Source organism: Chelonoidis abingdonii, chromosome 9, assembly GCF_003597395.2.
Source record: "Chelonoidis abingdonii isolate Lonesome George chromosome 9, CheloAbing_2.0, whole genome shotgun sequence".
Classification (NCBI taxonomy): Eukaryota; Metazoa; Chordata; order Testudines; family Testudinidae; genus Chelonoidis; species Chelonoidis abingdonii.
This window is the reverse complement of record NC_133777.1, coordinates 16,259,195-16,273,060: the sequence shown is the minus strand read 5'-3', so window position 1 is coordinate 16,273,060 and position 13,866 is coordinate 16,259,195. Positions and strand designations below refer to the sequence as shown.

General features: G+C 42.2%; 1 protein-coding gene across 1 annotated transcript in view; it reads right to left on the bottom strand.

The window, feature by feature from the left end:
- The window catches only part of DNAH3 (dynein axonemal heavy chain 3), a 103,693-nt gene that overhangs the window by 29,961 nt on the left and 59,866 nt on the right, over nucleotides 1–13,866 (bottom strand). The window contains exons 32-43 of the mRNA XM_032802097.2: nucleotides 12,093–12,184; nucleotides 11,157–11,376; nucleotides 9,775–9,909; nucleotides 8,616–8,727; nucleotides 7,710–7,951; nucleotides 7,207–7,307; nucleotides 7,007–7,112; nucleotides 4,951–5,080; nucleotides 4,213–4,449; nucleotides 3,286–3,389; nucleotides 1,464–1,758; nucleotides 352–531 (exon numbers count right to left, since the gene is read on the bottom strand). Coding sequence (XP_032657988.1) covers nucleotides 352–531; nucleotides 1,464–1,758; nucleotides 3,286–3,389; nucleotides 4,213–4,449; nucleotides 4,951–5,080; nucleotides 7,007–7,112; nucleotides 7,207–7,307; nucleotides 7,710–7,951; nucleotides 8,616–8,727; nucleotides 9,775–9,909; nucleotides 11,157–11,376; nucleotides 12,093–12,184 — 1,954 coding nt within the window. The remainder of the gene's footprint in view (nucleotides 1–351; nucleotides 532–1,463; nucleotides 1,759–3,285; nucleotides 3,390–4,212; nucleotides 4,450–4,950; nucleotides 5,081–7,006; nucleotides 7,113–7,206; nucleotides 7,308–7,709; nucleotides 7,952–8,615; nucleotides 8,728–9,774; nucleotides 9,910–11,156; nucleotides 11,377–12,092; nucleotides 12,185–13,866) is intronic.

Below are 13,866 nucleotides of genomic sequence, written 5' to 3'. Positions count from 1 at the left end.
GGGGTTGTTATAAATGTGTATGGGTAAGGTTTTGTGGCCTGCCTTGTGCAGGAGGTCAGACTAGATGATCATATTGGTCCCTTCTGACCTATGAGTCTATGAGTCTATGAGTCTATGAGAAACTGTTAAGGCGCATCATCAGGGTCCGCATGGACAGTGATCCTGCAGCATGCTAGTGCAGGTTAGACTCATACCCCAGCTTGCCGCAAACTAATTATTCATGTAGACAAGCTCATAGTTTTCTATTTTAACAACATTAGGTAAGCCAGGCTTCCCTCTATAACCTCAGCCAACTAGACAATGGGTTGTCGTAGTGATGTATTTCTATATTATATTATATTATATTCCTACCTGTAATATCATTTCTTCCTCCACCAGGAGGGCCCATTGCTGAAACAAGTAAGACATCTATGATGTCAAGCCTGGATGTATCCTTCTTGTCATACCAGTGACCATGATCAATCCATTGTCTAAGAAGCTCAATAGGTGGCTGGGCTCCGTACACCTCCTTTGCAGGCATGTTTAGGTCATCTAAAAAGAACATTCATGTCTTAAGAAATAAATCAAAGCACAGATACCTATTATCTCTCTTAACAAGGAAAAGGTTACCTTTCATTATTATTATTTCTCTTTGATGCAACAACTGAATCTAATGTAATTATACCATGCAGGGATAATTTTTTTTAAGTTAAAGATATTGGTTTAATTTTGTTTGGCTGATGGGCTGGTTTTTTTGTTTGTTTTGTGTTTACTTAAGATCACAGATTGCAACATAAGGTACCAAACTGAACAGATTTAAAGTAAGGGAGCAAACCATCTTAAAGACAAGCACCACTTCAATGCAGTGGCATTGGACCACTTTTTACAATGGAGGGTGCTGAAAGCCAAAGGTCTCCAACTTTTTACCTCGCACCCTCTCCCCTGAGCTGGGGCCAGGACCGGACTATGGCTCCGAGAGGTCGGGGAGATGGGGACAGGGGTAAGGGGGCTGAGGCTGGGACCACAGCTGTGGGAGGAAGCAGAGTCCCGGGTGCGGGGCCAGCAGCCAGATCCCTGCATAAAGGGCCTGCAGCAGAACCCCAGGCATGGGTCCTGCAGCCGGGACCCTGGGTGTGGGGCCAAGAGCAGAGCCCCGGACACAGGTCCTACATCTGGAACCCTGGGTGCAGGGCCAGGAGTGGACAGGCCAGCAGCAGCGGGACCTTGGGTGCTGGGCCAACAGCCAGGACCTCATGCAAAACATGGGGGTGCTGTAGCACCCCCCCACACAACTAGCTCTCACACCTGTGCTTCAATGTATGTAAATTTTCCAGCAGGGGACAATCCTAATCCTTTCACAGATGCCTTTAAAAAACAAACCAAAATAAAGTAGTGGGTAGTGTATAATTACCAGACCAATGAAGCACTTAGTTCTCCTAAGCCTGATTTTACATGAAGAAATAAGAACACACAAGTTGTCTTACCTACAAATATTACAGCTTTTTTCCCCACAGGAGGTCCAAATAGTCCCTTTCTTCTTCTGTCCAGCTTTGACATAATAATATCCTGGGTTTGGTTAGCTGAAGTTCTTGCAGAGAAATTGATGCAGTTAGGGACGTATTTAAGTTTTGGAAGTTGCAGCAGAAAGCTGTTGGTAATCGCGGATTTTCCTGTACCAGTGGGGCCCACAAACAGCAAGGGGATGTTATGTTCCACATATGTTTTTAGAAAAAAGGATTGCCTGGCTGTTTCCATTGTTGGAATTATAAGCTCGGACACCTATTATATGGAAAATTAAAATACTATGTGAAAAACAAATATCTAACATTGTAACCAATACTGAGGTTTGAAATTAATTTACTGCAGTGAGTTTATTGCCCAAAAAAGGAGTTTTTAAAAATTACTTCTATATGTAAATAAAGGCTATGACAAGTTTCTTGTAGATACTGTAAATGGTAAGGAGCTGCTTTTTGTTCTGTGTTTGTACAGCACCTAGCACAATGGAGCCTAAATCATGCATGACTATGGCTCCAAAACATGTGATAATTCAAAGCAAAAATGGTAGCACTGGATAATTCCTAATCTGGGGCTCAATTCCACCATTCACTGTGCAAAGGGAAGGGGTAAAATGTCACAGGGAGTCTCTTCTCCTCCCACATCAGTGGGGTAGCTATGTGCTGTGTACTTAAAAGTTATTTTTAAATGATGAAATAAAGATTCATCCTTCTTCTTTTCACATATGTCGTGTAGATGCTAGCTGTACTGATATCTAGCACGTCAATGAGGAATAGCGGTAATGAGGCAATGGTTAACAACATTTTGAACTTCTTAAAGATTTCTACAACCATTAATGAATTTAACCCCACAACACAGCTGCAAGGCAGGTGTAACAGGGTGGCTCACCCCTTAAGGGCTAGGGCTAGCCCACCCAGATTATACAATGAACCACTCTATAAAGAGCAGCAGGAGGCTGCAGTGAAAGAGGGAATGAATATCCAGGATTAGAGACTGCTAGGAGAGTGAGCAGGTTCTAGCAGAGAGTCCTGGAAGTTAGGACTGAGACTCTGACCAGGCAAGGCCTAGGAGTGGCCTGCCAAAGCAGAAAAGATGCCAGGCAGGAAGGTGGGAGGAGGAAGAGAAACCTTTGTCTTATGTGGGCTTTTGGATGGAAAGAGGGGAAAGTGAGGCAGACTGCCTGTGGTATGACCTTAGGCCATGAGGAGGGACGTGGGAGGCAGCCAGCCCTGTTACAATTGGGAAGGATCATTAGCCTCACTTTGCAGATGGGGAAACCAAGGCACAGAGAGATTAAGTTCAAAGCTTGCCATCAAAATGTGGATGCCTCTGTTCTGGGTTGTTGGACACCCTAAGTTGGCCTCCGTATCCTAAGGAAGCTGTGAGTCAATTCATGCAAAAGTGCTGATTAATTCATATTATATTACACAAGGTCTCAGCCTGAACACCCAAAAACAGGCACCAAAAATCAGAGGCTGCTTCTTGGTTAAGTGACTTGCCCAAGGTCATACAAGGATTCTGTAACAAAGCTAGGAATTGAGCTCAGATCTTTCACCACAAGATCACCCTTATGCTCCATATTTACCTTTTGAACTGAGATTTAAATACAGGTCTGATATCAGAACCAAGGTTTAAGCAAGCTTATACAGCTTAAGACATTCACAGTAAGCAGAAAGAAGTCATATATAAATTAATCAGAGCTACTAAATGTAACTGACTTGTAGCTCTGTCATTTCACAACATTATTTTCATCACTGAGTTCTTTTCCATAATGAAAAAAAAAATGTTAACCTTTGCACCAGCAGGGATATTTTGCTCCTCCCTAGTGATGTAATCAGTCCATATGTTCCATTGCCCACTGGCTTGCTTGTGAAAATAGAAGTCATACACACTCCCTGTTAAACAAAACACAGAATATAGGTATCAGAGGGGTAGCTGTGTTAGTCTGGATCTGTAAAAGCAGCAAAGAATCCTGTGGCACCTTATAGACTAACAGACATTTTGGAGCATGAGCTTTCGTGGGTGAATACCCACTTCTTCGGATACATGTGTACTTCCTAATCCCTTTCCTCGCCATCTACATGGGTCATGCAACCCCACCAAGTGGGTATTCACCCACGAAAGCTCATGCTCCAAAACGTCTGTTATTCCATGCATCCGACGAAGTGGGTATTCATGCATCCGACAAAGTGGGTATTCACCCACGAAAGCTCATGCTCCAAAACATCTGTTAGCCTATAAGGTGCCACAGGATTCTTTGCTGCTTTTACAGAATATAGGAAAATTGACTGAATAGACAGTCAAAATAATGTCATCTCACTTTAGCCTCTAAAGTATTTCCCCCTAGTTCTTTCTAGTATAAGGGTAGAAATGATCAAATGAAAGAATTTTCTTGATTTGTCAGTTCTTCACATGGCCTGTGCGGTGATGAATGCCTCCTAAATAACACCGAATATCCTCCTGTCCCATTGAAACTCTCTGTCAGGAAGTTGTTAGCCGCAACAGATTTCACCGTTTAGGTCAATCTGGGGCACATGCTCCTCTTGTTTAGAGCAACAAAAAAGAGCTCCCCACTGTGTATCTTTCAGGCCTGGCTGCAGGATTTCTGCAGCAAAGGAAAAGTGCCAGACACCCCAGTCGGTCCAGCAGTGCTAGACAGGATTTGGCAGGGTTTGTAAAGCAAGACTAAGCAATACAAATACAGTTATGTAGAAACACCTTTTTCTGGAAAGATATTGTTTTTGGTGAGCTTCACGCTTTTGGGGCGTGGGTTCTCATCATCCATTCCCATTAGCAAGTTGCGGAAAAACAGATCAAATTTCTTTCTGCTGTCTGCATTGATGGTCCCACCGATTGTCCAAACCAATGCGAAAAGGAAAAGACCCTGTAGCCATAAGATGATCTGCTGACTAGACATGGTTTCACCTTCTTCTTCGCCCGATTTCCTTATTTCATCTAAAATATGCATTCAAATCTTGGTTAAATGATCAAAATCTGCTTTTGTAAAAAAATCATTCTAAGCCAGATCCTCAGCATTGCCTTCAATGGCGCTAAATCAATTTTCATCAGGTGAGACTCTGGCCCTGTTTTGATAGTGCAGTATATTGTTTTAAATTAAAAATGAATGAGTGGGAAATATTTAAAGGAGTTCTAAATATTTCATTAGGATGCTAGCAAACAGCATGCTAAACATCTAAGGCCATGCCCACAGGGCCTTACTCAGGCCTGTAAAGTACTTTGAGATCCTGAGTTGAGAGGTGCTATACAAGGCACAAAGGACTGTTGCTATTACTAGGTCAGTGAAAAAGACCTGTGGCATATGATCCACACCCCCATAGCACTTGCTTCATTCAAAATGAAGTCATCTAGCATTAACTTGTCTCTAGTGGCCTGGTTTTTCTATTGTTATGACATATCAGGAAAAAATAAGAGGCTGAAGCATTAAAAGATACTGACCAAGCAGACAGGTATAGAGTTTCATCATGCTATAGGATAGATGGATAGCGGATGTCTGTAATATGATTTTGCAGTGAAGGCGAACAAATTCCAAGCAAGGCTGGACTAGCCACATAAACATGTCATCAATCTGCAAGCAGAACAGGAAACAGTTTTAAAACAGTGTAGGAGTGGCATTATTTTCCTTACTTACCTAGTTCTGTATCAAAGATTTATTTGACTTAGCTGTTCAATAAAATTGGATCCTTAAGCCACCAATAATTCTGCCTGGGTTGGTGGAGGGGGAGATGGGGGAGTGGCCTTGACAAGGCACTATGGGAGTTGCCACAGAGCCATGGAACCTGTCTGCCAGTGGAAGGAAGCTGCTTTTGTCAGAAGCAAATAAATGGTTTGGAATAGGAAGTTTGTTCTCCTCTTATTAATCCAGACAGCAGAAGGACCTTTGCACCTCTGGGAGCTGTTACTCCACCCAGGCACATGGACTAAATATGGGAAGACCACATTTCACTGAGGTTTACAGGATAATCTGAGAGAGTAAATCCAAGGGCTAGTAAGCATACAGCAGAAGAAACACAGACCAGGGTTCCATCAGCCCATTAAGGGCACTGAGGGTAGTGCATAGTCACCTCATCCCATTGTGAAATGCCTTCTAGAGCTCCCCAGTATGCAGGGAGAGTGTGACCACTGCTGTAAGTGAAGCATCATCGCTTTCGCTCTACGGCAAGCCAGCTCTGCTGACTTATGCAGGGTGCAGGAAGTCATGGCCCAACCTCTCCTATGCCTCTATTTTGGCCTTTTCCAAGGGTATTGCAGATAGTTTATAAAGGGATAGAGATTGCTTCTTAACCAACAGCAGGCAGCATTCCCTCATCCCTAAGCACTTTTCTGAATTTGGTCCCAACTCCTGTTTGCTCTTCCATTGAACAATGAAGAAGGGGACTGGTAGATCACAGAAAACTATGGCTTCATCTAGCTCTAAGCCCAACACAAAAAAGTTTGTTTGGCCTTTTAATGCCTGATCCTCCTCCCACTGAACTCAATGTTTAATGCTTAGATAACCTTCAGAACCTATTCCTGCAAACCCACAGTCTCATTTGTAAGTGCACTACACGAACATGAGCACCACTGATCCATCTGAGTTGTTCTACTCAGTAAGAACTACTCTAGTGAGTAAGGGTTTGCAAAAGCAGACCCTGAATGATATGAATGTTATTAATATATGCATTTCCCATGCTAGGATCTGACTGCCCCAAACAGGTGACAGTGCATTTTTAATGCACATTTCTCACTCCCCTTCTCCTGGACCTGGCTCACATAATCTCCACCTATCAAGCACTAGGACTCTGTTAGTGAAGTCTCATACATCACTAAACCCCATGTAATATTGGATATAATTTTCAAAAGTGGAATGGAGCCTAGGGATTAGAGACTGCTAGGAGAGTGAGCAGGTTCTAGCAGAGAGTCCTGGAAGTTAGGACTGAGACTCTGACCAGGCAGGGCCTGGGAGTGGCCTGCCAAAGCAGAAAAGATGACAGGCAGGAAGGAGGAAGAGAAACCTTTGCCTTGTGTGGGCTTTTGGATAGAAAGATGGGAAAGTGGGGAAAGTGAGGCAGACTGCCTGTGGAACCCCTTGAGATTCACAGTATGTCTTCATTGAGATCAGAGGTGTGACTGCAGCACATGTAGACGTACACGAACTAGCTTTGTTCTGTTGCAGCGAAACCATGGCTGTACAAGTGGCAGCACAGAAGGTACAAGCTCATCTGGGATCCTAGGCATGCTTGGCCAGCTAGCCTGTGCTGCCTCCCATGCTAGCACAGTTTCACTGGTATAGTTATTCAAGCTAGCTAGAGCAAAGCTAGTGTGGTTATGTCTACATGTGCTGCAGTCTGACTGTAATGTAGACATATCCTTTGTGTCCTGATTCACTGAGGTGCTTTTGAAAACATTACTCAATGTGCCTACCTGGAAGCCCATAGGATATACTAGGACACAGTGGGCAGATTACCTTTAAAGTAAATGTTATAAGGGTGACACATTAAAAAAAGGCTCGCACCAGTTCTCTGTGCTCCTGTTGCAGATTTGGGGGTAGCGTGTCCATGTAGGAATCCTTCAGAGGCTTCCAACCTAACTGATTAGGATCCATATAGATCATACCACACCTGGAAAAATAAGTAGTCATGGTACAGTAAGGTATCTGAAATGCATCAGGTACATTGTGTGAGGTAGTTCAGACTTTAGGTGGGTTACTGTTACCTGCTAACAGTTGCTGGAGATGCCTCCTCCAAGTCAGCTGGCTCGAAGATTAAACTCATTTTGGAACTCATCTGAATTATTTCCCCACTCATTAAACACAGCTGGAAAGCAAACATGGCATAAACATGGTTTAATCATATCATAGCTGCACATTCACTTATAGCAATGCTTGTCATAAAACCACTAACAGCCATCCCATTTAGTATTCATTCATTCATGTTCCCGTAGTATGTGATATTTCTAGAATTCTGTCTTAGAGAGCTCTCCATTTGTTATTGCCAAGTCTTGCAGACTTGGGAGAAAAAGAGAAAATGAAGCATTAGCCAGCTCTTTATATACTCCACAATAAAAAGGAATCCTTTTTCTTTTAGCAGTTAAAGATCATTATAATTTATGTATTTCAATTTACTTAAAAGAGTCAGATCACTAGCTGCAATAACCAAACAACTGCAATTAATTATGTGCATTCACACGCTAAAGTAACAGGCAAAAATGATGGCTACCTTCTTATTATCATCTAGCACAGTGTTCATGTTCTCTATCCAAACTGCATCCACTGGTCCATCAAATATAATCCACTTCCTGTCTTCTGTGGTTGAAGATGCTTGTTGTCTGAAGGTGTTTGCAAGGACTCCATCTGTCCACTCATGGCTCACGGGGTCAAAACATCCATACAGCTGTCCCATTGTAATAGCTTTGGGATTAATAATTCTGTACTCAACAGCAAACTCATCCATGGAATTTGCTAGGTAGGAATTAAAAATAGATTATATTGACTAGCTAGATAGAAGGCAAAAGTTCTTTACAAATATTTTTAACTAATGAAGTTTAGAAGTGGAACATTCCTGATAGAATCCCAGTGTAGTGACTCAATAGACCTTACATGTAGAAGCTACCTAGCAGTAAGTAATGACCTCCTTTACTTACACAGAGTTTATTGCTGCACAAGGCAGGTGTTGTGTGCAAAAGCACAAGGTAAGAAATGAGGAACAGGACAGAAGCACAATGGAAACTGATTGTGCATTAATGAGACAGCTTCACAAAATCTCTCCCAGGGAATAGATCTGTTGAGCAAAGAGGTGCCATTTCTGCAGTCATTTTCCAGAGAAGTACCATATATTAAGAGATTTGTTTGATGCGACTATTGCTGCTAGTTTTGCATGACTACTGTGCACAAATATACTGCTTAACAAAATGTGTAACTGACTTTTTTGCATATTTGTGTGATCAGTTTAAAAGAACGATATTTCTGAATTTTTCCAATCTTATTTCTGCATATCCAAATTCTCTTCTATTCTGCAACCCATTAACAGCAGAATTAGCAACCTGAACTTATATTTGTACAGCAAATTCATTGGTCATAGAATTAATTTTTTATGAGAAGTCTTCAGCAGACTTTTTAGTTTTACCTGTGTACAAATCACCAAGGGCTGCGGCTAGCACTTTGTATGCACAGGTCTTTCCACCCAAAGCATCTCCAACAATCATGTATCCATGGCGCACCAGCATCATTTCATAAATCTGTATTAGTGACATGAGTTTTATACTTAAATATATTAAAGAACTGAATGTAATGTGTGTGAAACTAGTCTCTTTTGCACTCCTACATTGTGTGAAAGAGCAGATCAGCCAATCTAGACACAAACACTGACATTCCTGTCCTTAAGGATCCTGAGGCCAAACTCAGAGGGGAGTCTAAGACAGCATAATTACACTTCCTGCCTCCTCAGAGTGTAAATTACTCCAATCCAGGCCTTGTTTTCATTAGAAATTTGCACTCGTTTAACTTAAATTTGTTTTTAAACTGATTTAAACTAGTGCAAACCCCTGGTAGACAGACATTCTTATTTTAGTTTAAGAGGGCCTTTTTTGAGTTTAGTTTAATCCAATTGCTAACTGACCCAAGCTACACCAAAATAAGTCTGGTTTAAACCAGAACAAAAAAGTGTCCACCCAACAGTTTGTATCTGTTTAACTAACTTGATTTCAAATCAGCAAAAGCAACTAATAAAAGGGTTAAAGTTAAGGCAGTGGGAGTAATAAAAGCACAACACATGAGTGGTGGTAATAACAGTACCGAGATCTCAAAACACTTCACAAAGACAGTCAGTATCATTATTGCCATTTTACAGATGGGGAAACTGAGGTATAGAGCAATGAACTGACTTCCTGAAGGTCATCCAGCAGACCAGTAACAGAGCCAGGAACATAGGTCTTATGAGTCTTAGTCCAGTGCTCTCAATGCTAAGACACATTGGTTCCTCTAGTAAGACTGAACTTCATTTGCTGGCTCCAGTCATATGACCTGAGTCATGGGTGCAAATATGAGTACCCTTGCCACATGGAAGGGGACAATATCTACTGACCAACTGGTACTTACTGTTATAGAGGGTGGAGTTTTTTTCTGGCATATCAATGTCTGTACATTTTGTGGTTTTCACTTTATATAAATAAGCTTTCTGTAATGCTCTGCTAGCTACTAATTTAGGCCCTGATTCAGCCAGGTACTTTAATGGTTTATACATAAATTATCTTTTTTCAGATGTGATGAATATTTTCTTTAAATACCTGAATAATTTTTCCAATAAACCAAGGAACTGGTTGAAGATTCATTTTTGTAATATTGTCAGTCAGTGCCTGCACAAACAGCTCATAGGCTGGTTTAGGAAGAACAACCCCAGGAAACAGATCAGATATGATACCCTGTTAATGAAAAAAAACAGGATACTATTAAAAACAGACTAACAAAAACGAAGGCAGAACTTCTGAGTGTTAATACATAGAAAATGGTAGGAAATAGGACTTTAAGGGGGAATGTATCCAGCTGGACTGAGTCCTAATTTACAGGCACTAATTGCACCCACATTTTTGGACCTGCAAAATTAACTGCAGGTGCAGACCTCTGTAGCTGCGCCTTTAATTGACTCACTTGTACCCACAATCAGATAGAGCTGAAGGCATTCTGTTTTGCACTCACAAATGAATGAATGTCATAAATGATACAGGCATGAATTGCTCCTGCAAAACCAACGTAAAACTGCTGAAAATCTGCCTTTAAATGTAATGGGGGAGGGGAGAGATTAAATGACTAATGGGGAGATCTGTGTTCTTTTACTTCACAGCAGTGACTTTTTTCAAAAGTCCAGATCTTAGGTCTTTATAATTAATACAGATGCCTTTGAAGCTTGATACATTGATTATCCTCCTTCTATGGAAGCATAACATTAGCAATAACATCATGGTTTTCACTCTGACTTTCAAAGAAAATATTTTCTATTGCTTGCAATTTAATTTTCCCCACCTCCTTCACGGGCTGGCCTACACTTAAAAGTTAGGTCAATATAGCTACATTGGTCAGCGGTGTGAAAAATCCACACCCTCAAGTGTTACAGCCATGCTGACTTAACCCCCAGCACAGATGCAACTATATTGATGGAAGAATGCTTCCATCGACATAGCTACTGTACCAAAGGAAGGCAGTGTTCCTACAGTGGGGAAAAAACCCTTCCCTTGGTGTAGACTGCGTCTACACTACAGGGTTATGCTGACATAGCTACAGAAACTTAAAAATGCCTATATAGTCTCCACAGTGTAGACATATCCTTATACACAAAATTAGCAAAGAATGATTCTCATTGGTATGAGTTAATGGAGTTACAAGAGATCATGTCAATGGCATGCAACATATCATAGGGTAACTCAAAAGGTAACTCCTATCATTGCTATAAGTTCATTTTTCAAAACAATACTAAGAGCCAAATTATGCCCACAATTAGACTGGTGCAACCCCACTGACTTCAGTAGTAATGATGACAGAATTTGGACAAAACTGTTTAAAATTAAACAATGGTCTGTTTTCTTAGTTTATCATGGCAGTCCCACCTATCGGTCTTTCTGTCTTTCTAGGTTCTTATAACTTAGTATTTTAATGCAACTACCTGTTATCTTACCTGAAAGAGAGGAACATCTTGTGCCAAGAATTTAGCTAAGTTAACATCCAGCAGAGCTCGAAGTAACAATACACTTTCATCTTCTTCTGGGTACTTTAGTTTTAAGTTTCCTGCTGCTGTCAGGACAGATTTAACAGCACGCATTCCATAGTCATAGTGATGCTGAGATGATAACTGCTCAGAGCAAAGACGGTACGTGGCAACAATTTTCTGGGCGAGACTGTGAATGTTAAAATATGGTGTGTGAAATGCAAATAAAATGCCAAATATATCAGATATTTGCATATTTAAAGCCCAGATCTTTGAAGTAAATGAAGTGCTGTCAGTTTACACCTAAGGACATGCCCCAAAATGTATAGAACTCTAAATGACAGATTTCTCCATTGTTTTGGGTTTTGTAAAACAGTAACAGCTCAAATGCTGTTTCCCTGTTCACATGCCTCAAACATATCTAAAACTTCATTCACACAAAGTGACAATTCACCTCTGTGCCAAGTTCCAGAAGAAGGTTTACGCACTACTTATGGAGGCTTACGTAACCCTTAAGTAAAGTGTAACCTTGTGCTTCCCTCCACCTAGGGGTACCTTTCACCTATGGTAGCCAAGGTACATATCAAAGGTTTGTTGTATGCTTTTGTTGTTTTACAATCTTGAATCAATTAATATCATGCAGGTCTTTTGAGATGGATTATCAGGAAATACCCATTAAGGTGTTCATTTTCAAAGCAATGCATATGGATTTAATCACGTGATTTTAACTGAACAGAACAGTTGCCTGGATAAATATTTACACAACACTTGGAAAATTTAGTCCAAATTATCAGTAGGAACAACACCACACACACATACTCCCCACCCTCTGCCCTACACACAGAGTGGTTAGCCTCCTGAGGAATTTCAGAGCCAGCTGTAAGTGGAAAATTGAATATGACTCACCTTCTAGAATCAAGAAATCCCATTGAATAAAGTGAAATTTCACCAATCAAAGCATAATCTGGAACCATCATGGCAACTGTTCGGAATAGTGCCTATGGGAGAAAAAATTAACATCTAAAAGAACGCAGACCCAAGAATAGAGAATAAAGCAATAACTTGAATTAGTTTTATAGGTGTAGTGTTCCTCTGTAAATTCACAGACTTTTGTCATTTGCCTTCCATGCATATGACTTTAGGAATCAAACTGAGATCAGGGGGAGTCTGTTATTATTGTTATTCTTGATTATTTGCATTATGGTATTGCCAAGAGGCTTTAATCAAGACCAGATCTCCATTTTGCTAGGCACCATATAGACATATAGACAGAGACATTCATTACTCTGAAAATTTCCCAATCTAAATAGATAAGACAAAGGAAGTATTATTACCCCATTTTACATATGGGCAAACTGACACATGGAGGAGAGATTGTATGTGGTGTAGTTGTAGCTGTGTCGTGAGCAGGACCGGTGTAATCGGTAGGGGAACTAGGCAGCCGCCTAGGGCGCCAAGATTTAGGGGTGCCGAAAAGTGATGTCCAATATTTTTTTTTTTTTACACAACAGTGGAGTCACATCTTATGCGGGGGTTAGGTACTAAGGCAAGGGTTGGCAACCTTTCAGAAGTATAGTGCCGAGTCTTCATTTATTCACTCTAATTTAAGGTTTCACATGCCAGTAATAAATTTTAATGTTTTTAGATGGTCTCTTTCTCCAAGTCTATAATATATAACTAAACTATTGTTGTATGTAAAGTAAATAAGGTTTTTAATGTTTTAGAAGCTTCATTTAAAATTACATTAAAATGCAGAGCCCCCCAGACCAGTAGCCAGGACCCAGGCAGTGTGGGTGCCACTGAAAATCAGCTTGCGTGTTGCCTTTGGCACACATGCCATAGATTGCCTACCCCTATTCTAAGGTCAGCGCGTAAGAGGAAAATCGCATATAGTGAGAAGCACCATAAAGTACAGTACACACAGTATACGCGGTATACACTAGAACAGTGGTCCTCAACCTACAGTTTGGCATGCGAGTCGATTTTTTTTTTAATGGGAGGCTGTGGGTCCCAGCTGCCACTGAGCCTGTTGCCAGCCTGGGGTTCCATTCACTCAACCGGCAGCGGGCTGAGTGGGGCCAGCAGCAGGCTGAGCAGGCCAGCGGCCAGGACCCTGGCTGGCAGGAGCTGGCAGACGGAACCCCTCCCCAGACCGGCAGCAGGCTCAGCCCACTGCCAGTCTGGTGTTCCATCCACTGGCTCCTGCCAGCCAGGGTCCCAGCCACCAGCCCTGCTCAGCCCACTGTCATCCAGGGTCCCAGCCAGTGGCTCCACTCAGCCTCCTGCTGGCCTGGGAGAACGGTCTGGGGTTCCATTCACCCAGGCTGGCAGGAAGCTGAGCAGAGCCGGCGGTTGGGACCCCTACTGGCAGCAGGCTGAGGTCCCAGCCGCCACCCTGCTCAGCCCACTGCAGCTCTGTCTGAGCAGCTGCCAGACCCTTGCCAGTCAGGGTCTCAGCTGTCAGCCCCGCTCAGCCTCCTGCCAGCCTGGGTTAATGGAACCCCAGACAGTCAGCAGGCTGAGTGGGCCCGGCGGTCTGAGGTTCCATCCACTGGTTCCTGGCAGCTGGGATCCCAGCCACTGGCCCTGCTCAGCCTGCTGCTGGCCCCTCTCAGCCAGCTGCTGGCTGAATGAATGGAACTCCAGACCGGCAACAGGCTCAGAGGCGGCCAGGACCCAC